Below are 25462 nucleotides of genomic sequence, written 5' to 3'. Positions count from 1 at the left end.
GGACGTGAGGACTGGGGCGATGAGGTCACTGGGAGACTTCGTCAAACCACCTGCCCTCTGCCCCTGGCACCCTGTGCCTCCGCCGGGCCAGACTGGAGCCTGGCTCCATGGCGCCGGCTGAGGGGCCTTGCAGTCTCCGCTTCCTCTGCCGTTACAAGGAGGAGCAGGTCGTTGCGAGGACTTAGATGCTGCATGTGAAGTGCCTACCACGACGCCTGGCACATAGTGGAGTGGCCCCAAAAATTAATGAAATGTGTCCCATTCCCATGTCATCATCTTCACACCCGAGTCCCTGACCCCGTCAGTTTCTATGACAACGTTTACGTTCACTGTCAGCCTCAGGCGGCAGTTTTACAGCCCCCGGGAACGCCCCGGGTCTCCTCGCCCCTCAGCCTAACAACGGACACCCCCAGCGGAACCTCCGATCCGGCTCACCCGGCGCTGGCCAGCAGCCGCGGGTCCCTGGGGACGGGGCCCCTGTGTGCAGGGAGAGCGGCCTTCATCCTCTGCCACACGAGCTCTGGCGTCTGAGCGGGGCCGCCTCTGTCTCATTCCTTCCCTTTGGGGAGCCCCTTGTTTACTGACGGAGACGGCGCGGGTTTCAGAATGAAGTTTACCTACTGCGGAGACACACCGTGACCTTTTCCGTGGCAGCATGAAGACGACGCCGGCAAACGGGGGAGGGCGAGGGGGAAGCTGGGTTCCGGACCGCACCTGCGCGAGGGCGGAGCCCGCTCGCCAAAGCCCGCTCCCGGCAGGCACGCTGCCAGAGGGCCGGTCAGCCATCGGACGGATAAAACAGCCTCAGCAGCCACCGCTCCCCCCTTCATAGAGGCCAGGCTGTGCGGACGGAGCTCATCTCCTGCCCGAGGCTTCGCACGGAAACGTAGCGGCCCACGGCCCTCTGAGACACGGGGCGCACAGCGCGGGGAGAGAGCGTGGGTGTCCCCGCGGCCAGCAGCCAGAGGCATCGGCTACTTACGGCTTTTGGCTTGTACGGGGGCTGGATCTCTTTGCGTTCAAGCTTCTCCCAGTCAATGTACCGGAAGAACGCGTGCTCCTTGATGTCCTGCTCGCCTTCGGGCCCGCAGCCCAGGCGTTTGCCCGGGTGCTTGGTCATCAGCTTCGGGAGGAAGAGGAAGGTGGATTAGTGACCCCCGGGGAGCCGCCTGTGGCACAGAGCACTCGGCTGAGGAGTGAGGGGAGGAAGGACCCCGGGGCCCCAGCCGACACGAACACAGAGTGATATCCACGGACACTGTAACTGGGGAAAAAGACTTAAAAAAGGAGCCCCAACTAACTTCTTGTTGCCGTTATTGTTAATCTTCACCAGGGTATTTTTTCCATTGATTTTTTTTTTTAGAGAGAGTGAAAGGAGAGGGGGTACGTGAGAGAGGGAGAGGGAGAGGGAGATAGAGAGACATCCATGTGAGAGAGACACATGGATTGGTTGCCTCCCGCTCGCGTCCGGCCAGAGTGGGGATGGAGATACGTGCCCTTGGTGGGCCGGCACTCTGACCACTGAGAACACCACCCAGGGCCCAACTCTAATTTCTATTGTTGGCTTTTCATCCAGCAAAACTTCTCTGGCCCAGGGCTTTATGCCAGGAGGCCCGACAATAGTGCCTGCCGGCTGCTCGTCCGGAGCGAGACCCCTGTGGTTAACCGAGGCCCGGATTCAGGCTAGAAAGGTCACCAGGATGAACGTGGGTTCCAGAATCAGATCTACGCAATCACGGCTGCAGTGATGAGAGCAGTTCCGTTCTCTTCCCCTCTCCGCCCACCAGGAGAAGGCCACACGCAGACAGCGCTGTATTTCTCAGTGAGCCTCGTGAAAGCGGCAAAGCAGAAGGAAATGCTCGTCAAATGGGCCCGCGTTTCAAGTAATTACTTCCTGGAAGCTCATTAAGCAGTCCAAGCAGGCCGGCTCCTCTCCCGGCTCACACCCCCCGACTCCACAGGGGCCTCCTGTTAAATTATTTCTCACACCTCCATGTTCCGCCCCGGCAGCGCTGCAGGGAGCGGGTGAATAGGTGCTCTGAGGCTAAACCAGACAGACTTCCTCCCGCGCCAACCAGAGGAGCTCAGCACTGTCTCCCCTTGCACTTCGGCACATGCACAGGGCGGGCGCGAGGAGCGGTGCTTTTTAACAAACAGCGACAAGAGGGCATCAAAATGCAGCCCTGGCCGGTCGCTCAGTGGTTAGAGCGTCGCCCTTGGTCTGAAGGGTCATGGGTTCGATTCCTGGTCAAGGGCACGTACCTCGGTTACAGATTCGATCCCAGCCCGTCGGAGTGGGTGCAAGAAGGAGGGAACCCGTTGATGCATCTCTTACATCAATCTCTCTCTCCCTCCCTTCCTCCCTCCTTCCTAATCTCCTCGCTCCTTTTCACTCTCTCTAAAAATCATTGAAAAAATATCCTTGGGTTTTTTTCTTTGTTTTTTTAAAGAGATGAAACGAAAGTGATTGAGACACACAGGTCCAAAAAGCTTCCAGCGTTGACCAGCACACCCCGACATTTTCTTCAAACAAAGCCATTCACGCTTAGTGTTAGCCACACTCATCGCTATGGCTGCCGGGTCCGTGCTGCGGACCTCGCACCTTCCCGGTCCCAGCCTCTGGGCTCCCTGCCCATTCGGTCCACACCAGGCAGTGCCGCGTGGGCCGGAGGCTGGAGCCGCCAGCAGCGAGATGCTGCTCCAGGCGGCCTGGAGGGCGTGTTTGGGGAATGAGAAAAAGCGCCCTTGCCTCTGGGAGGGGGCAGTCGCCAGGGCTTGGGGGTGGGCAGGGGTGAGAGGTGGAGCTCAGGCTCCCTCCTCCGCCCTCGGAGGGGCACCTGTGTGTGGAGGCCCTGGCTTCGAGGAGCCCACTCACCCCTTTGCAGATGGCCACAGCCTCCTTGGACATGGACTTGGGGTAAGCCACGTTGTGCTCCATGATTGACTGGAAGAGTTCGTCCTCGTCCTCCCCTTCGAAGGGGGCCTGTGGGACAGAGGACAGGTGGGCGAGCGGAGTCCTGCCTGCACCGCCCGAGCCAGCAGCCCCCTGCCCCGGGCCATGGGAACCCCCCGCCCCGGCCCACGGGAGCCAGCAGCCCCCCGCCCCCCGCCCCGGCCCACGGGGGCCAGCAGCCCCCTGCCCTCCGCCCCGGCCCACAGGAGCCAGCAGCCCCCCGCCCTCCGCCCCGGCCCACGGGAGCCAGCAGCCCCCCGCCCTCCGCCCCGGCCCACGGGAGCCAGCAGCCCCCCGCCCTCCGCCCCGGCCCACGGGAGCCAGCAGCCCCCTGCCCTCCGCCCCGGCCCACAGGAGCCAGCAGCCCCCGCCCTCCGCCCCGGCCCACAGGAGCCAGCAGCCCCCCGCCCTCCGCCCCGGCCCACAGGAGCCAGCAGCCCCCCGCCCTCCGCCCCGGCCCACGGGGGCCAGCAGCCCCCGCCCTCCGCCCCGGCCCACGGGAGCCAGCAGCCCCCCGCCCTCCGCCCCAGCCCACAGGAGCCAGCAGCCCCCCGCCCTCCGCCCCGGCCCACAGGAGCCAGCAGCCCCCGCCCCGGCCCACGGGGGCCAGCAGCCCCCGCCCTCCGCCCCGGCCCACGGGAGCCAGCAGCCCCCCCGCCCTCCGCCCCGGCCCACGGGAGCCAGCAGCCCCCGCCCCGGCCCACGGGGGCCAGCAGCCCCCGCCCTCCGCCCCGGCCCACAGGAGCCAGCAGCCCCCCGCCCCGGCCCACGGGAGGCTGCAGGGCTTCCAGCGGGAAGAGGAGACAAATTGGCCAAGACTAGAGTCACCCCAAGACATGAAGTCAGAGAGGCTTAGACTGATGAGCGGGGATCCAGCAGACACTCCTGTAGGGAAGCCACACAGATGGTGGCGGGAGGACTTTTCCTACAAATCACTCCAAGTCAATTACCTGCCCGGCCAGCATCTCGTACAGCAGGACTCCGAACGCCCACCAGTCCACCGACTTCCCATAGGGCTGGTACGCAATGATCTGCAAGACAGAAGGCCGCCCGTCAGGGGGGAGCAGGTGCTGCGGCCGGAGACTGAACACGCGCCTTCGCAGTGAGAGTGGACGGCCATGGGGGTGGGCACCTGCCTACTGCGAAAGGTTAAACGGACTGTCCCCCTCGCTGGTGCAGGCCCTGTCTGAGTGGGTGGGCAGGGAGCTGGTGTCAGCAAGCTGCTTCTGCCCACGGGAAGATGGTCTCCTGGGCAGCGCGGGAATGCCTGTGCATGCCACGTGGCCTTTCGAGTCCCTTGCTATGTGCTCTTTTCAATTTTAATACAGAGAGTGTAAACTTTTAGAAGAAAAACTGCATTTCTCATTATAAAAGGAATATCATTTATACAGCAATGTGAATGTACTTAATCACTACTGAACTGTACATTTAGAAATAGTTAAGATGGCAAATTTTATGCTTTTATTTACCAAAATTTAAAAATTTTAAGTGAAAAAACGTAATAGCATTTATTAATATTTTACTATATATTTTAAAATATAGATAAGCTAAGAGAATCCCATTAAAATAACCCATAATCCTTTGTGGAGAGAAAAACTTATGATTGATATTTGGTCTATTTCCTTCTAGATTGTCTTCTATGAATACAGATTAAACTCTATGTCTATGTGCTTCACATAAACATAAATACTTTGATGTATGAAATATTAATAAAGTACTTTATTCACTTAAAATTTCCATGTTAATATTTCTACGTGAACGTACTCAGGTTTAACTTTATATAGTGTCCCACTAACTGACTACAAAGCCTGTTTTATGAGTTCCCAATGGGCTAGGTTTCCTCCGATGCTGCAGTTCAGACTCCTGTGACTGGGCATCCACACATTTGTTTGACGGAAGGTCCCTCCCTGTTTAACAGACTGCGTTATACGTTTCTACATACAGCTTCTCAAGTGCACAGATAAAGTGATACTTTAAAAAAATAAATAAAAAGATGAATTCCTAGAAGCAGATTTTGAGGGCTCCAACATTACACACAGGTTTCAGGCTTTGATACTTATTACCAAATTGCCAAGCCCTAGTGGTGTCCAGAATACCTTTGACCATCCACATTTCTGATAAGGGTGTAAAACTCTATCAGAGGGGTTCAGAGGTGACAGAGCAAAGGTGAAAGGTCAAGGTCTGGGGAAGCAGTCAGACTTTGGATCCCGACTGCTACTCCCAGGTGTGTCACTTACCTTCTTTAAGTCTGTTTCCTCATCTACCAAAGCTTATAACAGTATCCATGCCGCAGGGTTTTGTGAGGATGTGAGAGGAACGTGTGCCTTCACATCTCATGCCCTCACATGTTTGAATTACTGGGAGGGCCTGGAATTCAGGGATTGCTTGTGTTGCTAAATGAGAGCATCTGAACACACTGGGTCCAGCGGTCTAGCGCCGCCTGCCACCACACTCCCACGCGGGTAGAAATGCGCTCGTGCATTAGCCCCAGGGGACGGGGAGCTCCGTGGGGACTCCTCACTGAAGTGTCTGCTCACTTGTGAAGCACGTCACCCCCACTGGATCCCCACGACAACCCAACTCAATCCTCTCACAAAGGAAAGGAGCCAGAGGCAGGCCTGCAGCTTGCCCCTTGTGCACTATAGAGGGGCCACCTGCCCACCCGACTGCATGTGTGTGTATGTATGTGCACGCGTGCGCGCGTGCACATGTGTGATGTAGACTAGGTTCCTAGGAGAGGGTGAAAGAGAATGCAGATTTTAAATATTGAGCCACGTTATCAGTTACAAGGGGCCTCCAGTCACCAGTTCCATGTCCGGTGACAGACAAGCCTAGGATGCTGGCCACACCCTCAGTTCCGTTCCTTGGAGACCAAGAGCAGACTGTACATACAGTAACCTCTCTGGGCACCAGAGGAAGGAAAGGTGTCACCTGGCACAAATGTCTGTACCATGACGTGTTGGGAAACTCATTCTGTAACTGACCGTCTCCTTCGGGAAGAGGAGACTGGAATCCGACCTTTACCTTTCATTTGTACCTTCATCACAGGAATGAGGCCAGGTCTTCCCGGGCTCAGCACACCTGTTGCCTCCTGCCTCACATCAGCCTGGGACCTCTCCCGCCTCACAGACATTGTGATGTCACAATAGGCAGCTACCACGTGGCCATGAGCCACAGGAGCCTGAAGGAGGATTTTGCTGGTGTGCGGTGGATGTTCTGCTGAGTTTGATTAAGCTTTCTCCCAAACCCGGTGTATCTGGGCCTGCGCTCTAAGTGTGTGGGAGCGAATCTGCATGTGTGATCTCTAAGGACTGACAGCTCAGAGGGCTGGGGGCTGCTCCGGGCCTGCTCACCTCGGGAGCGATGTAGTCCGGAGTGCCGCAGAAGGTCTTGGTGGTCACCCCGTCCCAGATGTTCTCCTTGCACATGCCGAAGTCGGCGATCTTGATGTGGCCCTCGGAATCCAGCATCACGTTGTCTAGTTTTAGGTCGCTGTTGTGAACATAAGAATGTAGGGACTTAATACACATTGTTTATTTTAAGTCACCCAGCAGCCACTCACGTGAGCAGCCTTGTGCTCAGTGTGTGGGGGCAGAAGGAAGTGTAAGCAGCCCTGACCCTCCAATGGCTGATCATCTAGCAGGAAGGTCGGGAAAGGCCCACACACCCGTGTGCTGCTTTTTCTGTGCAGCCAACTGTGCCCAGCTTCTCGCCAGACCCAGCGAGCCGCAGGGAGGGAGAAGACACCCCCAGGATGCTGGATGCTAATGAAGGGCAGAGGTCAAGGGGCACCTCATAACGGACATGTGTAACCTAAGAACCCCTTGCATTTCATAGGAAGACAGTTTCCCCCCCACAAAATTGTTATTTTTTAATATGTTTTTATTGAGTTCAGAGAGAGGAAGGGAGAGGTAGAGGGAGAGAGAGATAGAAACTTCAATGATGAGAGAGTGTCATCGATTGGCCACCTCCTGCACGCTCCCAGGATGGAGCCCCAAAATGCCTCTTATGTTAGTTTTAATTGAGTTGCTGTCGAATTTTCAACCAAAAGAATACAACGTGGCCACATATGCAGGCATCTCCCACCTGTATGGGTGAGGTCTCTTCTTCCTAGGGGTGGTCTGCTTACACACAGACTTGGGGTAAGCTATCTTGGGTGCTACCCCTTTCCAGCCTCATGCTTATGTATAATACAAACCGGGGTCCCTGCATGCTAGCTCAGAACTTAGGGAAATTCGCCAAAATCGGTTTGGCTCAGTGGATAGAGCATTGGCCTGTGGACTGAAAGGTCCCAGGTTTGATCCCGGTCAAGGGCATGTACCTTGGTTGCGGGCACATCCCCACTGGGGGGAGGGGAGGGTGCAGGAGGCAGCTGATCAATGTTTATCTCTCATCAATGTTTGTAACTTTCTGACCCTCTCTGTAAAAAAAATCAATAAAATATTTTTAAAAGAACTTAGGGAAATTGGGCTTTGCAGAAACATACTTCGCCTAGAGATACCTGTGTACATGTCTGGTCACCAGGGACCCATGACAGCCCCCTCCTCTGGACCCCAGGCCCCCACAAAAGTAGCTGAAGGGGTAAGATCTTCATGTTACAGGACAGGGGCCTCAGGAGTCACAGGCCTCAGGGTGGAGGATCCCCAGGATGCTCGCTGCACACGGGCGTGGTGTTGGAGTCTTCTTTTGCTCAACGTGATACACCCTCATCTGACTCTAAGTTTGGCAGGAAGGCTCCCCCCCACCCCCCGCCCCAACACCCCCAGCACGGTCCTCAGAGAGGTAAGTCTGACATACCTGCGCACCTCTTCACTTAGGCTCTAGGTAAAGGAGGGAGCTTTGTAACACTGGAAAAGACTGTGCCGCCATGAAGGCAATCTCAAGGACATTAAGAAGCCACACGCGCTGTCATGTAGTTTTTATAGTTTTAATTTACCAATTTCAAAAACTCTTAACTGAGATTCTTTCATGTGAGCAACAAAAGCAAACTCTATTTGAACCTAAGAAGATGTTTTGAAGGGGATGGGTAGCTCATGGAGCCTGAGGAGGCTGAGGCCCAGGACGGAGGCCTAAATGCAGCATGGAGCTGGCAGGAAAGAGCTCACCCTGAGGCTGCCCCCACACAGACTCACCCTCCTTCCATGGAGCCCTGGAGCTGCCCTCTGCTTGTTGTTACTAACAACCACTTCCCCGCTTGCCCTGGAACTAGGTGTGGTCAGTTTTGAGGGCCAGTCTCTGCTTCCTTGGCCATTAACTTCTGATTCAAGGTCTCGGCCAGCGTGCCAAGTGCCAGAGCCTGGGCTGTGTGCCTGGCCTGGCTGGGTGTGGGCGGGAACCCCGCTAAGAGAACACTAAGAGAATATCTGTATTTTAAATCTGCACAGTGGGAGGTGGGCTCTTGCTACACAAATGCTGGGCGCAGATGCCAAGTGGCTTAAAGGGATAATGAATGGCTCCTGAAACCAGCTGAGGGAGCCTGGAGGAGCATGCACTCAGGGGAAAGAGCTTTGGAGTGAAGCATGCTGAGCGCCGAGATGCTGACCTTGGGAATTTACGCCCTGAATGGCCATGTCCTGTCTCCCGCACCCCTGATCCCAACTGGAAGCCTCACCCTGATCCCAACCCAGTGGGCAACGATTCTTATTTCCTCTTCGGGGTCCTCCCCTGGAATAGAATTTTCTTTAAGAAACCTGCAGTCCCATGGTCCATCCCCCAGCAGCCTGAGCGCTGTACAGGGTGAGGCTCTGAGGTCACGTGAACGGAGAAAATCAGAGGAGCAGTCACCCAGCCCTGCCTCAGGGTAGGCACAGGGAGTCACTGGCTTCGACTCGCGGCTCATGTCACAGAAGATGTGTAGCTGCAACACCAGCATTGCCTTCGGCACACCAAGATGCAGCGCCAGGACGGCCCGGGGCATCCGAGGCTTCACAGGTGCGCGTGGGCAGTGAGGGTGAGCATGGCGGGATGACTACACTCCCTGCAGTCCACACTATTACCCCCTCATTCCTGTTGCCCCTACCCCAGAGCACCGAGCGCCAGCTGCAGCCTCTCCTCTCTGACCGCCCTCCGGCACCGGGAGTAAAGGGTGTGGGGCTCCGTGTAGTCAGGACGAGATCGTCCCTCCACAGCTAGACTTCATGCCGCCACTTCCTGAGCAGCAAGCCAGGATCTGCAGGCTTCTGGTCAGGCCCCGCCTTCCATCCCTCCATCCATTAGCATCCACGGGCCACACCCGATCTGCTGGAGACCACCGGGCCTGATCCCTGTGCGCGTTTTAGTACCGATCCTTCGGTTGCTTTAAGAGGTCCAGGCCTCTGAGTCCCCCTAACTCTTCAGACCGTCATCGCACGCCGTCTGCAGAACAGCGGGCACTACCCCACCCTGCACACAGGACCCTCTCCCTGCTCGCTCTCCCTCCATAGCACTCACCGCTGCTCTGTGGCCTCGGCTTTGGTTCACGCGCCCGCCTCCCACCACCAGAGTCTCAGTTCCACAAAGCAGGTGGTTTGGCCTGATTTTTCACAGCTGTACCCCCACCACAGTGCTCGGCAGGATTTTGATAAAATGTTTGTCGAATGAATAAATGAAATGGATTCAATAGGCCCCACACGTGGCAAGTGCCCTCCGGAAGCCCTGCGCCGCCAGCTCCTCTTGTGTGGCAGCATCCCTGCCGGCACTGTCTGTGCGCTGTGGTCTGTGTGGTTGTGAGAACTGCACACCCCGGACTCACGGACAGACAGCAGCCGCTCTGCCGCCTGCCTCGCATGAAGTGTAAGATGGTCTGACTCATGCAGCTGTGAACACACAGTTGCTCCCAAACATGGGCAAAAGCCAAGTCCCAAACCTAATCCTGTCTTCCAGGGGAAGCTACTAGAAATCCATGTCTAAACTGTGATTACATAGCAAAACACACAACTTGTTCCAAAATAATATGATCTTCCACGTCTTGCCAACAAGATGCTTTGCTTGCTCCCCAAATGTGCAACTGTGGGGTCTCCAGGCAGAAGGAAGTGCTGGGCCTACTGCTGAGCCTCCTCTCAGAGCAAATGGCCTCGGGTTTGCAGGGCAAACCAGCCCTGGGGGCGGAGGGCAGGGACGTCTGTGGCAGCACGGAGCTGCCCGAGCTTTGCCAGGGCGGTGGGCGATGCTGCCTCCGCCTGGTGGAGCACAGCCTGGGAGGACTCCGCCCCACCATGGAACGGATTCTAAAAGCGGTTAAAGAAGAGGCAGGGAAGGGAGGGGCGAAGGCCACGCGGGGAAGCACGCAGCTCACGTACCGGTAAATGATGCCCTTGCTCTGTAAGAAGAAGAGGCCGATGGCGATTTCTGCAGCGTAAAATCTGAAATAAACAAAAGCCATGAGAAGTTCAAGGACACCATGTGTTTGGCAGCTCTCAGAGTTTCATACAACATTGAACTGGGCGTAGGACATCAATGCCTGTCACAGATGGCCGGCCACCCATCTCATAAAACAACGTACGGGTGTGGATGAGCGAGCAGGGTGTAGAAAGCCGCCCTGAGGATGCACTGGGGTGGGCAGAGGGTCAGCAGTTGCCTAGTGGGGAGGAGGCCATGGATATGGTGGACTAGTCGGAGAAGGGTCGGTTCAGAGCACACCAAGTTAAAACAGCTTAGTAATAGCAGCTGCCATCTGTGGAAGGCTGGCCCTTCACCTCGCATCATTGTGGGTTATTATCTGTTTCAAATTTAACTACAATTTGGTGGGTCCTGCTCCTTAACTGAGAAAACCGAGGCTCAGCGATATGAAATAACTTGGCCAAGTTCTACAACTGATAAATGGTAGGCCAGGGTGGGAGAGCACTTACTGAAGGCGGTTACAGCACAGGGCTGGGCAGGGCTTCGGGCACGTGTGTGTGTGTGTGTGTGTGTGTGTGTGTGACAGAGAGAGAGAGAGAGAGAGAGAGAGAGAGAGAGAGAGAATAGGATTAAGGCCTATAGTCCACTACTAGAAGTTGAAGAAGAGAGACAACCCTGAGCTCACACTGCCATGGCAATTGTGCCACAATATATGAGTGGCAGGATTTGGAAGCAGAAGAATGCAACTCTACCAGCATATAGTGGTCACAGCCTGGGCAGGGAGGAGGTCAGGGCAGGGCTGAGCTAAACAGCAGCCTCTGGAATGACAGGATGGGGCCCTGAGGGAGTCCTGGGGGCTTGGTGAAGGGCCATGAGTTCTTAGCAGACACCCTAGGCGAGCTTGTCAACCCACCGCATGTCCCCAGGGAAATGCAGAGGAGGGCCCTCACTTACACAGCGTGAGGCTCCTTGAACCGGCCAACCTGCTGGATGTGGTACATGAGGTCGCCGCCGTTCACGTATTCCATCACAAAGTACAGGCGGTCCTGGAGGAAGACAGCAAGTGGCCCATCAGCACCGGCATTCCTCGGGTTCCAAGCAGACAGCAGGGCACAGCAGGAGGCATGGCCAAACACCAAGATGCCACCAGCCTCCAGTGGTCCGCCTTTGTTCCCCGCGGGGGTGGGGGATGGGAGGTGTTTGTGTCACTGTAAGCATGCAGGTGAGCACAGATGGTGCAAGAGTGTTCCTTTTAGTCAATAACTCTATGTCCATTTGTATTGACAAAGACACAGCACCTGAGTCTTGGGATTTAATAGGTATTATTTAGAAGAAAGCTAGTTTTAGTGAAAAGTAGGCAATATTAAGTCAATCCTATTACAGTTAGTAGGTGGCCTATCAAAGCTCCATGATGCCCCCTTCTATGAGTTTCACCTCCTGGTCTTCACATCCTAGGTAGTCCTTCCCATGAGGACAAAGACTGACTTGGTAATCAATAGGATACAGTAGCTGACAATGACAGACAATGACAGTGTGGGACTTCCCAGACTCCAGACAACAGACATGACAGTTTCCACTTTGCTCTCTCTTCAATCACTTGCCCTGGAGGAGGCGGCCGCCGTGGCCCAGGGACCCCCTGCAGCACCGTGGAAAGGGGCCTTCGGCAGAGGACGGGCTTCCTGCCACAGCCAGCACCCCTCCCGCCCGTGAGTGGGCCACCGTAGAAGCAGCCCCTGCAGCCCCAGTCAGACCTTCAGGTGATGCAACCCCAGCTGGAGACCACCATTTTAAAAAAATTAAATTTATTGAGGTCACATTGGTTAATAACATATACAAGCTGCAGTGTCCAACTGTATATACGTCATCTGTATATTGAATTGTGTGCTCACCACCCATAGTCCAGTCTCCTTCCATCACCATATATTAGGCCCCCTTTTACCCTCTTCAGCCCCCCCTCCTCCGCCGCCCCCACATCCTCCTTTCCCTACGGTAACTACCATACTGTTCTCAGTGTCTAAGAGTTTGTTAGTTTTGTTGCTTCATTTGTTGCTTCCTTTTTTATTTCCCACATGAGTAAAATAATATGATTCTTGTTCTTTCCTGTCTGAATTATTTCTCATAGCATGATAAAGACCTAAATATAAAACCTGAAACAACAAAATACATGGAAGAAAATTTATGGGCCTTTTTCTCAAAGAGAATTTTATGAATTGACCTCAAAGACAAGGAAAGTAAAAGCAAAAATAAATGAATGGGACCACATCAAAATAAAAAGCTTCTGCACAGCAAAAGAAACCATCATCAAAAGAAAAAGGCAGCCAACTAAATGGGAGAAGATATTTGTGAACGATGTCTCCTATAAGGAGCTAACATCTAAAATATATAATGAACCCATACAACTCAACTACAAAAGTAAACAATCCAATTAAAAAATGGGCAGGAGCCCCAAACAAACACTTTCCCCAAGAAGACACAACTTTCATCTGAGACCCCAGAGTCAGAATTGCCCAGGGAAGCCACACATCACTCCTTTATATCACACTAGTGGCCCGGTGCACGAATTCATGCACATTGATGGAAAATTAATTAGAAAAAAAATTTTTAATATTACTATTCACCCTTTTTCTATAGTAGAAGTGTCAACCAAATTCATGATTGACAATGACAGATCGAAACACATGATTAGCGCCAGACAGAATTTTATATAGAGAGATAAATTTGCTTAATAAGACCTGCTTTCTGATTTAGCTAAACTTTGTCCAGCTCAGTGAAGCACTCTAACTTCTTTCAGGTAATTGTCAGCAACACTGCAATAAATATCAACATGAAGCAGATTATTATTATAGATCATGAAGGGAGAACAAAGATAAAATATTTAACTGCAGCAGTGTTTGACTATATTCTGTGCAGTGAGAAAACCTGAAGTGATTTTCAAGGCCCACCATTTCTTACTTCTTTTCAGCAGGGTCAAGTTTCTAAACTTTCTAAATCTCTGTTTTCCAGCTAATGAAAAGAAAGTAGGATTTCACCAAGTCTCCTTTCTACTTACTCCAGGATTTTTGTGAGGATCAAATGAGATGAGGCACGGGAAAACACTTCACTTGGTTAAAGTGTAAAATGTTCCACTTGGCTATAAAGCAAGTCGTGTTCCTGGGCTGAAGAAACTCCAAGGAGGCTAGTCACTAGGGAGAGGAAGTCAAGCATTGCAATGTGACATCATTGGAAAGCCCATCTCCATCTTCCAGGAGCGAGATCCCACCAACATCAAATGGGGTGATGCTGGTGCTGAGTATGTGGTGGAGTCCACTGGTGTCTTCACTGCCAGGGAGAAGGCCGGGCTCACTTGAAGGGCGGAGCCAAGAGGGTCATCGTCTCTGCCCCTTCTGCGGATGCCCCATGTTTGTGATGGTGTGAACCATGACAAGTATGACAACCCCCTCACGATTGTCAGCAATGCCTCCTGCACCACCAACTGCTTGGCCCCCTGGCCAAGGTCATCCGTGACAACTTAGGCATCATGAAGGGACTCATGACCACCGTCCATGCCATCACCGCCACCCTGGATGGCCCCTCTGGGAAGCTGTGGTGTGATGGGCGAGGGGCTGCCAAGGCTGCGGGCACAGTCATCCCTGAGCTGAATGGGAAGCTCACAGGCATGGCCTTCCGTGTCCCCACCGGTTGTGGATCTGACCTGCCGCCTGGAGAAAGCTGCCAAATATGTGACACCAAGAAGGGAGTGAAGCAGGCATCCTGGGCTACGCTGAGGACCAGGCTGTCTCCTGCGACTTTCACAGTGACACCCACCCTCCACCTTTGATGCTGGGGCTGGCGTTGCCCTCAATGACCACTTTTTCAAACTCATTCCCTGGTCTGACATTGAATTTGGCAACAGCAACAGGTTGGTGGACCGCATGGTTCCCATGGCCTCTATGCAGTAAGAACCTCTGGACCACAAGCCCCAGCGAGAGGAAGAGAGGCCCTCAGCTGCTGGGGAGTCCCTGCCCCTGATCAATCCCAACACACTGAGAATCTCCTGACCACCGTTTCCATCCCAGACCCTCTGAAGAAGGGGAGGAGCATAGGGAGCCCTACTTGTCATGCACCATCAATAAAGTTCACTGTACCCAGCCAAAATAATAAATAAATAAATAAATAAATAAATAATAAATAAACAAATTTCAAGATTAGGTAGAAACTCATATATTGCAATTAAATGAATTTCAAAATATGAAAATTCCTTTGTACTTGCATTAAGTTTCAAAAAACTGCTGGAACTGTAGTTCAAGCTCAGAAAATAAAGCAACTGGATGTGACTTGTGATTGAATGAGCCTTAATTGTCATCGAAATGACTTTACCATACTGTAAGTTTCACCTATGAGCACTGTATTGTCTTGTAATTTTAGGCTGAGTTTATTGGACATTATCAAGTCTGCATCAAAAGCTAATTTCCAAAGCTATTTACTTAGTGTTCATTAATGGTAGGTTGAAGGCAAGTTCTTCTCTGCCAGAAAAGTTTCAATCTCAACCTGAAAAAAATTGCAATAAAAACTTTACCACTGCTAAGCCATTGAACTGCTTTGTGGTAGGGTGAGTTGGACTATTAATACCATCCTTTAGGCATTTTAAATTCAGTACTGACACCACAAACAATCAAAATCTATACAGTATCTATAACATCTGTTGACCTGTCAAGAGCTAAGCTAAACCATTCAACATCATTTGCCTTCTTGTTTAATTGACTATTGATATTGCTTTCAGTGTCCCCCACTATTAGAGCAGCTATTCACACCAAACGGCTAACAGTTTTAAACAAATGTGTCTTTTCCTGGACATATTTTTTCAGCTGCTGTAATTAAAGATGATTTGATTAATTCACCATCAGTAAATGGAGTTCCTTGCTTGACTGACAAATAAACCAGCAGAAAACTTTTAAAAAAATAAATGAAAAAAACTTGTAAGTAAACAACTCCAGTCTGGTTACCTCCTGGAATATTTGGTTTGTTTTGTTTTTCAATATATTTTTATTGATTTCAGAGAGGAAGAGAAATATAGAAACCTCAATGATAAGAGATAATCATTGATCAGCTGCCTCCTGCACAGGGGATGGAGCCTTTATGTGCCCCAACCAGAATTAAACCTGGAACCCTTCCAGGGCCTCTTTGGATGTTTCCATGCCAATTGTCACACGTGAGCTTCATAAATGCCCCTCGAAAGGCACAGGTGATTAAGTAAAAGGGTGAGCTTGGCTGGCTTCTAGAAACTGCATTCTGATTTAAAATTACCAAAAGGACAAGATATAACAAGTGCTGCTGAGATGTGGAGAAAAGGGAGCCTTCAGGCACTGTTGGTGGGACTGTAAAGTGATGCCAGAAAACAGCAGGAAGGTTTATCAAAAAAATAGAAATAGAACTACCACATGATCCAGCAAAACCCATATCTGGGTATTTAGCTGAAGGAAATGGAAACACTATCTTGAAGCAATATCAGTACCTTGTTTGCATTGCAGCCTATTCACAACAGCCAGGCTAGGGAAACAACCAGTGTCAGGGCAGGTAAATAGATAAGGAAAATCTACACTAAGAAAAGAGAAATATGCAAATTAATCATCACTTTGAGACACACACCAGCCAATCAGGAGTGAGTATGCAAATTAACCTGACAAAGATGGCCGCAGCCCTGCCCCCCAGCAGCTCCAGGCCTCTGGGCAGCAGGCATGCAGGCGCTGAGGGGTGGGACACCTGCTATGAGGGGGATGGTGGGGGCAGAGGGAGCTACAGGAGCTGCGCTCAGCTAGGAGCTAAGACTGAAGGCACTGGCCAGAGCCAAGGCCTGGGTCCCAGGTGCCAGAGGAAAACTGGTGCTGACAGGCAGGGGAAGGAAGGCCTATTGCACAGATCTCTGTGCAACGGGCCTCTAGTATAGTGTATATACAGTGAATTCTTTTCAGCCACAAGAAGGAAATCCCACCCACCGGCTGCAACAACATGGATGGACACAGCTACCATTTCTGAGCTGGGCTGGTAGTGAGCTGCATTTTGCGCCATGGGGTCTTGGCAGGATTGGCTGTGATTTGGTGGGTTGTTGCTCAGGGTGGTGGCAGGGTGGTGTTCTACTGGGGGAAGCTGAGTGTTGCTTTGGGGGTGCCAGATCCATTGTGCCATTTCTCTGTAAATGACACAGCAGCTCCTGCATTGAACGTCTGTCCCCTGGTGATCAGTGTGCATCATAGCGACTAGTCAGCCAGGTAGGACTAATATATTTTATAAATATATTAGAGGCCTGGTGCATGAAATGCATGCACTCCGGAGGAGTCTCTGGGCCCAGCCTGTGCCATCTCTCAGTGCAGGAGCCCTCAGGGGATGTCCAACTGCCTCAGAGTGGGGAGAGGCTCCCACCACCACCACTGTGCTCTCCAGCTATGAGCCTAGCTTCTGACTGAGCGATACGCCTCCTGTGGGAGTGCACTGACCACCAGGGGGCAGCTCCTGCGTTGAGCATCTGTCCCCTGGTGGTCAGTGTGCATTACAGTGACTGATCCTTCTGCTGTTTGGTTAATTTGCATATTAGCCTTTTAGTATATAGGATACATGATCAACTTAATAAAAAGTGAAAGGAAGGGGTGGAAATGACCAGCATGCTCTACAGAGAACTGGGTGTAATTTTGTGAAATGCACTATTATGTTATATTCATATATGTCAATATGGCTGGGTCGCAATGTAAAAGGTTTGCAGTCAAAAGTTGCAAAGTTATTGTACAGACAGGGCTGCAAGACCAGGCGCAGGGGTCATGAAGGGGCAGGGCAGTTTCCGGTTCTGAAATCCATACAGGCCCTGACGTCCCTTTCCTCTACTCTCTAGCTGTGTGACACTTCTCCAGTCCCCTGCTGTCTCTTCACTTGTAGGTGGACTTTGCTGGCCTGCCCACAGAGTACTAAGAGACCAGGAGCATGTCCACAGGACGTTGACTGTGCAACAAATCTGCCACCCACCACTTACAAAAGCTCCATCATCAATAACACCACAAGCGCATGTGTTAAATGTGTACAGAGTGCCTCATACCGTGTTTCCCCGAAAATAAGACATCCCCTGAAAATAAGACCTAGCGCAACTTTGGGAGAAAAAATTAATATAAGACACTGTCTTATTTTCAGGGAAACAGGATAGTTAGAATGACAAAATCACGAAATAAAGCTATCATCGTGTGAGCACTAATATGTGACTGAGCTGAGGGCTTTACATGTGTGGTCTCACTTACCTTTCTAACAACTGAACATGACCAGTGTTACCATTCTCCCACTCCCCCTCCCCTTTTTGTAATCCTTACCCACGAACATATGTTTTTATTGATTTTAAAGAGAAAAGAAGGGAGAGAGAGAAACATGGATGAGAGAGAGAAACATCACCGGGTTGCCTCCTGTATGTGCCCAAACTGGGGATCGAACCCACAACTGAGGTATGTGCCCCGATCAGGAATCAAAGCCACAACCTTCTGGTGTGCAGGACCACACTCCAACCAACTGAGCCCCCGGCCTGGGCCCATTCTCCCTTTTGAAAGACGTGAGTGTTGAAGCTCAGAAAAAGTAAATAGCCCACCCAAGTTCACATAGCGGCTCAGCTGCAGATTCAGGATTTGAACCCAGGCAGATCGGTTCCAGAGTCAATACATGCGTCCTCTTAGCAGGTGCCTCCTGGGTGAGGTTCTGAGCTAGAGACCGCATGCTGCGTGGTATGTCCTCCCCTCCGAGGGGTCCGGCCCAGGGGGAGAGGAGCTGGCAGGCCACGGGGGAGGAGTCCAGGATAATCGATTACTTGGAAACGCCAAAGGACTTCCTCAGAGCAATACTCCTTTACCCTCTCCACATCTCCATGAGGGCCAGAGAGCGAGGCAGTGCCCAAGGCACATGTGATGTGCAAAAAGGTCACATACAAGTTAGTGGTGGAGTGGACACCGCCAGCCGGAACTGCTGACACCCGATCTGGTTCTTGGGGCGAGGGGGGGTGGGGGATGGGAGGGAGGAGAGGAGGTTTGATAGAAAATAGGCTTTAAAATAGCATCTGTCTTTGCTGCATGTTGAAAGAACCAAAACACTTGATTTTATAACTTATTTTTAAAGCTAGCAGATGGCATCGGCCACGGAGAAGAAGCGAGGGAGAGATTTCACTGCTTCTGCCCGGAAGGCCTCCGCTGGCCCTGCGCGCACAGCCACAGTCCCGCTCGGGCTCCGCCGGGGGGAGCTCAGCACCACGCTCTGGGGCCCTTCTCCCACGAGGCGGATGCGGGGAAGCCTGAGGCCCACCAGCTCGGACTTCACCGAGCCCGGCTTGGCACACCAGGGCTTCAGCTACCCCACATTATCCCGGCATCTCGCTGTCCCTTCACTTTCTGAGCAAACACTATGCCAGGCGCTCTTCCACTGCCAGGGGTGCTGCTGGGGGTAATCTGGGGCCCCTGTGAGGAACTGCGCAGGCCCGTGGGGACACCAGACACATGTCCCCATGGCAACCTTGCCCAGACGAGGTGAGCGAGAACTGGGGTTGGGCTCTGGATGCACATGTTCCCGCTATCGCTCCGTGTTGTTTAATGTGTGTGTGGAAACAGAACAAGCACGGGAAGGCCCTGGTTTTATGGCTCTTGCTGCTGAGGGAGGGAGGATGCACGGAGCTACAAAGGAGGAGGGACAGAGGGTGCGGCCAGGTGCGCCCCCACAGCCACGTGCCCCCTCACGTCCTCCTACGTCTTCACCGGGTTGCCTCAGCCACAAGAACTTACTGACTGACTTTTAATATATTTTTATTAACTTGCTTTTTAAAAACTTAAACACAATTATCTTAAAGTTTTAACACTTCATATCAAAGCCATAAATGGGAATTTGCTGCTTTTGTAAAAAATAAACACACGTCTGAGGCCTCTGGACGCTGTGCTCCATCCAGTCTGACTTTGGCACCGAGATCCCCGAAGTGACTGATTTTTACAACAAACGCCATTTGCCTGTGACCCCAGGCTCATCACCCACTCAGAAGTAAGGGACATCAGCATTTGGAAAACGCCAGTGGCGTTTTGGTTTTATTGATTTAGAGGAGGGTGGGGGAAGAGAAAGAGAGAGAGAGAGAGAGAGAGAGAGAGAGGGGGGCGGGGGGGACTTCAATACTTCAATGTGAGAAACATTGACTGGTTGCCTCCCATACTCAGCCTGACCAAGGACTGAACCTGCAACCTAGGTATGCACCCTGACCAGGAGTCGAACCCGAGATCCTTCGTTGCCTGGGATAACACTCCAACCAACTGAGCCACTTGTCAGGTGGGAAGTGAATGTTAGACCTCGTATTGAACATTTGTTTTTTCAAGTCATACATTAGGTGTCAAAGGAAAAAAGTGAAGAATAAGATACAGACTTTGCCCACAGAATTTCAGTTAAAACAAATATACAACAAACTCAAGCCATTATCTAAGTAAAATGCGATAAGAGTAAATGAGAGGCACAAAGAGGGACCCCTGGGGGCTTCCCCCAACCCCGCCTCCGAACCTCACGTAATCACTCCCTCCTCAGTGACTGCCAAGCCCCCACTCTGGCTGTAAGTGACGCTGAGGTCTAAGATCTTTCACGCAGCCCCCGGCGGTCGTTTTGATTTGGACCGATTTGTTGCACCGAATGAAAATCAGAGGTATCCACTGAGCATGGAGCCAAGGCCAGCCTGGCTCTCTCCTACTTGCTCCACTTTCCAAAGAGGACTTGCCACAGTTCAAAACTTCAGCCCTCATCCTCAGGCTGATGAATCCTGACTTACTCGTCTCTCCTCCCCCTCCCTCCCGCGCCCCGGCCGCTCCAGCTGGCGCAGGACGTTTCCACGTGGGTGTTCCCCTGTCAACCGCAATCCAGCCTGAAAGGCAAGCTCACTCCCTACCTCCGCAGACCAGCCCGTCTGCTGGCGCCCAGCGCGCGTCTTCCCGCTGCCCTCCCGCCATTGCTGTTCCTCTTCATTACACAGGCCCTCGTCCCCTGAGCATGAAGTGGCTTTGGTTCATTTTAAGTCTCCTTTCTCCTTCATCTCTCACATTTAATCAGAAAATAAGTAAAATCAGATGTGTTTGTGCCCTGCATCATGCAAAGGGTTGGATAGAATTTCCCAAATCTGGAGCATGGAGATGAGGCTGGTCTGATTTAAAACAGGACTGGGTGGCGTGTGCCAAGTTCACCTGGGGCCCAGGATGGGGCAGAGAGGGAATCATTCCTCCCCCAAGACAAGGGGAAGAGGGATGTGGCACCATGCCCATGGAGCTGCCGGGGGACACAGGCCACTGTTCATAAGATACCACGGACTGAGAGCATGCACCCGGCTCTAGGGAGGGTGTGGGAAGTGTTTCCCTATTGAATGGTCTCTGATGGTTTTCCCTGCCGGTGAGGGAATTAATCCTGTGTGTCCACTGTGCCTCATTGCTCAGACCTACCTGCTTCCCTGGAAAAGCTGTGCAGTGCTGTGCAGCTGAGTGACATGTGCAGGTCCTAGGTTCAAGTCCCAGGTACATGGCTCCCCACACTGAGAACCTGCAGATACTTAAACTTCTCTGCCTCCCTGAGGGGCAATGGCAGCTTCCCCTTCATCGGGTGTTGCAAAGACACATCAGATGAGTCACGTCAAGTTCACGCAGACTCAGAGACCTCGCAGGCCGGGGGGCCACACAGCTGTTCTTTCCTCTGCATTCCATAGCCTCATGACACTCTGAGTCGACTAACTGAGGCTCCTCTGACTTCTCCAGCTTTCAAAGCCTTGCCCGCCGCATAGAGCGGAGTTCTCAGGGGCTGGACCCCTCTCTCTTCCTTAGATCCTATGGGCCTTTGATTACTGACGCCAAGGCCACCGACAGGAAGGCAGAGAGAGCCAGGCTGGGTCTCTTCCTGCTCAGCCCAGACTCCCGAGCCGTGGTTGCATGTTGGGGTCTTCTCTTGCACCCAAGATTCTCCAATGGCTCTGGCTGCCTAAAGCCCTGAGCCCACAAACTCTCCCGGCATCTCTCTCCCTCCATTCCTCACCAAGGGCCAGGGGCATGCTACAGCGGGCTGTGTCCAGCTCCAATTCAGTGTCCCTCGGCTCAAGATGATGTCTCCCATCTGACATGAGAACCAACATTCCTCCCCTGTGGACTCAGCCCCTTTTTAAAGGTTCCCACCAAGGCAGCAGCAGCCAATTACAGCTGATTACATCAAGAAGGAAACATCTGACCTGCACACTCCATCAGATGTCCTGTCCTCTATGAATTGGAGCCCAGGGAGCTGGGTAGGTAGGCAAACTTCAAGGGGCTAGGAAAGCCATGTTGCCGTGAGCAGGAAGAAGCACAGACAAGGAGTCCCGGCCAGCGTGGCTCAGTGGTTGGGCATTCACCTATGAACCCGGAAGTCCCAGTTCGATTTCCGGTCATAGCACATGCCTGGGTTGCAGGCTAGATCCCCAGTATGGGGCGTGCAGGAGGCAGCTGATCAATGATTCTCTCTCATCATTGATGTTTCTATTTCTCTCTCCTTCTCCCTTCCTCTCTGAAGTCAATAAAAATATATTTTTTTAAAGAAACACAACCAAGGAGACAGAAAGCCCTTCCTGGGGCTCAGCCACATCTTTGCCTTTGGGTTGGTTCCTTCCACTAAAACCCCTTTATTAACATAAGAAAGTCTGTCCCTGCCTGGTGTGGCTCAGGGGATAGAGTGTCGGCCTATGGACTGAAGGGCCCTGCATTCCATTCAGGTCAAGGGCTCATGCCCGGGTTGCAGGCTTGATCCCCAGTTGGGGGCATGCAGGAGGCAGCTGTTCGATGATTCTCTCTCATCATTGATATTTCTCTCTCTCTCTCTCTCCCTTCCTCTCTGAAATAAATAAAAATCCTATATAATAAAGAGGTAATATGCAAATTGATCATCACTCTAACACACAAGATGGCTGCCCCCATGTAGACACAAGATGGCTAGCAAGGGAGGGTAGTTGTGGGTGATCAGGCCTGAAGGGGAGGACATTTGGGGGGACCCAGGCCTGCAGGAGAGGGAAGTTGGGAGTGATCGGGCCTGCAGGGGAGGGCAATTGGGAGGAACCAGGCCTGTAAGGGAGGGCAGTTGGGGACAACCAGGCCTGCAGAGGAGGGCAGTTGGGGAGGTACCAGGCCTACAGGGGAGGGCAGTTGAGGATGACCAGGCAAGCAGGGGAGGGCAGTTAGGAACAATCGGGCCAGCAGGGGAACAGTTAGGCATCAATCAGGCTGGCAGGGGAATGGTTAGGGGCAATCAGGTAGGCAAGCAGGCGAGTGGTTGGAGCAGTCCTGGATTGTGAGAGGGATGTCCGACTGCCTGTTTAGGCCTCAGTGGAATCAGGCATAAATGGGAAGTTGGACATCCCTGGAGGGGTCCCAGATTGGAGAGGGTGCAGGCTGGGCTGAGGGATACACGTGCACATGCACACCCCCCACCCCCCCATGCACAAATTTCGTGCAAATGGGCCTCTAGTGTGTGTATAAAAGAAAGTCTGGGGGAGGTGTGCTCTGTTTCTTGCAACGCCCCCTCCTGGCTGAGACTGCTGCCCCAGCTGCCTCCTGCAGCGCCCTGTGCCAGACCACCCCCTGGAGGCTGCTGCCAGCCCAGAGCCCACCGAAGGCACCAGGACTTTTTGGACGTTCAAGTCATCAGGGGCCATCTCTACAGGTGCAATCATCTCTACCTCCCTGTCTTCTACTGCATTCTGGGTTGATGTCCCTCCCAGCATGCCTTGCAACTGAGTTCTTATCGGGCCAAGACAGCAAATTTGGGAAGTAACTTCCATCCTTCAATGACTCATAAAATCTGATTCTATTTTTTTTTTTTTAAGAAGTGCATATGTTCAATCAAAAAGAAAACATTTAAAATAGATGTTTTGCTAAGGAGGCTTCACTGCCTGTGCCCACTGGCAGTTGGGAATTTTCGTGAATGTGGCGGCTGACAACTGCCTCAGGGAAACCTAATCCCCTCCTGTCCCCGCCGCCAGGTGCCCCCAGCGGGCGGCGCAGCGCCTCCGCTCACTGCTGCCTGCACTCCGTACAGCACAGCTCTTAATCCCGCTCACTGGCCCCTTATAAACTGATGAACCAAAATATAGGTATAAAGACAGTAAAGCAACAAGCAGACTGTCAAATTACAGCGGGGAGGGTAGGGAGATCTGGGGGAGATAAGAGATCAACCGAAGGACTTGTATACATGCATATAAGTACAACCAATGGACACAAAACTCTGGGGAGGGAGGGCATGTATGGGAGGGGGGGACAATGGTAAAATATGTACACAGATAAAAATTTAATTAAAAAAAATAATACAAATTAAAAATAAAGACGATGACCCACGTGCAGAGCCACCAGGCGTCACAGCCCCTGGTTTCTGTGCCAGAGGCTCACATTTACCCCCTGTACTCACTGAGAACACCCCATCCGCCTGAGGCCAGTTCACGCAGTGAGCAGTCTCCAAGCACTCACGCCCTCAGGGTGGCTTCTGCATCTGGCTGGGTGTCTGGTCCTTTCCATGCACACCTCCCACTTCCTCACGTTTAGAATCATCTCTTAAATAAATGTATCTGCTACATTTTCGGTTAAAACTGTGTCGTGCCTGTTTCTCAAAGGTTTCCAATCCAATCCTCTAAGAACACGTCCGACAGAACTCTGCTTTTCCACACCAGGTTTTAGGCATTAAATTTGCAACATTTTAAGAATGACAACAGGCGCTTTGTATATCAGTAGTGTCTTTGTTCTCTTTTATCTATTTTAACCACCTTAAGGTGCTGTGTGTGTTTTTTAATAGTACTAAGGATCTTTTATCTTCAAGACAAATATCTAGCAAGACAAATATCAAATTTGCAGCGTTACACCAGGTTTCTTATTTTTTAAAGGAAGCTAACTCATAAAGAAATTCTGAGCACAAAACACAAACTGACAATATACTCTACAGTGGCCTTCGCTGCTCCTGTGCACTTCCCACCCAGGCACCACAGCACGGTCCTCCTACCTAGGGAACTGGCCCAGACACTGTCAGCCAGCTCCATCACCCCTCACTACTCACTGCCTCATTCCCTCACTGCCTCACTCCCTCACTCCATCCCTCCCTCACTTCCTCACCGCCTCACCGCCTCCCTCCCTCACTGCCTCACTCCCTCACTGCCTCACTCCCTCACTGCCTCACTCCCTCACTGCCTCACTCCCTCACCGCCTCACCGCCTCACTCCCTCACCGCCTCATTCCCTCATTCCCTCACTCCCTCACTCCCTCACTGCCTCACTCCCTCACTCCCTCACTGTCTCACCCCCTCACCCCCTCACTGCCTCACTCCCTCACTGCCTCACTCCCTCACTGCCTCACTCCCTCCTTTCCTCCCTCCCTCACCTCCTCACTCCCTCACTGCCTCACTCCCTCCTTTCCTCCATCCCTCACCTCCTCACTCCCTCACTGCCTCACTCCCTCACTGCCTCACCTCCTCACTGCCTCACCCTCTCACTCCCTCATTCCCTCACCCCCTCACTACCTCACCCCTCACTCCCTCACCCCCTCACTGCCTCACTCCCTCACTGCCTCACCCCCTCACTGCCTCACCGCCTCACTCCCTCACTCCCTCACTGCCTCAATGCCTCACTGCCTCACCCCCTCACTCCTCACTCACTCACCCCCTCACTGCCTCATTGCCTCACTCCATCACTCCCTCACCACCTCACTCCCTCACCGCCTCACTCCCTCACTCGCTCACTGTCTCACTCCCTCACCACCTCAACTCCTCACTCCCTCACCGCCTCACTCCCTCATTCCCTCATTCCCTCACTCCCTCACTCCCTCAAAGCCTCACTCCCTCACCACCTCACCCCCTCACCCCCTCACTGCCTCACTCCCTCACTGCCTCACCCCCTCACTGCTTAACCGCCTCACTCCCTCACCGCCTCACCCTCCCACTCCCTCACTCCCTCACCGCCTCACTCCCTCATTCCCTCACTCCCTCACTAGCTCAAAGCCTCACTCCCTCACCGCCTCACCCCCTCACCCCCTCACTGCCTCACTCCCTCACTGCCTCACCCCCTCACTGCCTAACCGCCTCACTCCCTCACTCCCTCACTGCCTCACTCCCTCACTGCCTCACAGCCTCACTCACTCACCCCCTCACTGCCTCACTCCCTCACTGCCTCACCGCCTCACTCCCTCACAGCCT

The 25462-nt window shown here is 52.7% G+C and overlaps 1 protein-coding gene across 2 annotated transcripts in view; it reads right to left on the bottom strand.

Annotated features, from left to right (window-relative positions):
* The window catches only part of PRKCB (protein kinase C beta), a 267227-nt gene that overhangs the window by 14697 nt on the left and 227068 nt on the right, over nucleotides 1–25462 (bottom strand). For both annotated transcript variants that reach the window (XM_036460211.2, XM_036460210.2), the window contains exons 11-16: nucleotides 11225–11316; nucleotides 10231–10293; nucleotides 6307–6445; nucleotides 3904–3984; nucleotides 2876–2983; nucleotides 983–1123 (exon numbers count right to left, since the gene is read on the bottom strand). In XM_036460211.2, the coding sequence (XP_036316104.1) occupies nucleotides 983–1123; nucleotides 2876–2983; nucleotides 3904–3984; nucleotides 6307–6445; nucleotides 10231–10293; nucleotides 11225–11316 (624 nt within the window). The remainder of the gene's footprint in view (nucleotides 1–982; nucleotides 1124–2875; nucleotides 2984–3903; nucleotides 3985–6306; nucleotides 6446–10230; nucleotides 10294–11224; nucleotides 11317–25462) is intronic.

Source organism: Pipistrellus kuhlii, unplaced genomic scaffold (assembly GCF_014108245.1).
Source record: "Pipistrellus kuhlii isolate mPipKuh1 unplaced genomic scaffold, mPipKuh1.p scaffold_m20_p_31, whole genome shotgun sequence".
Lineage (NCBI taxonomy): Eukaryota > Metazoa > Chordata > Mammalia > Chiroptera > Vespertilionidae > Pipistrellus > Pipistrellus kuhlii.
This window is presented reverse-complemented; position numbering and strand designations above follow the sequence as displayed.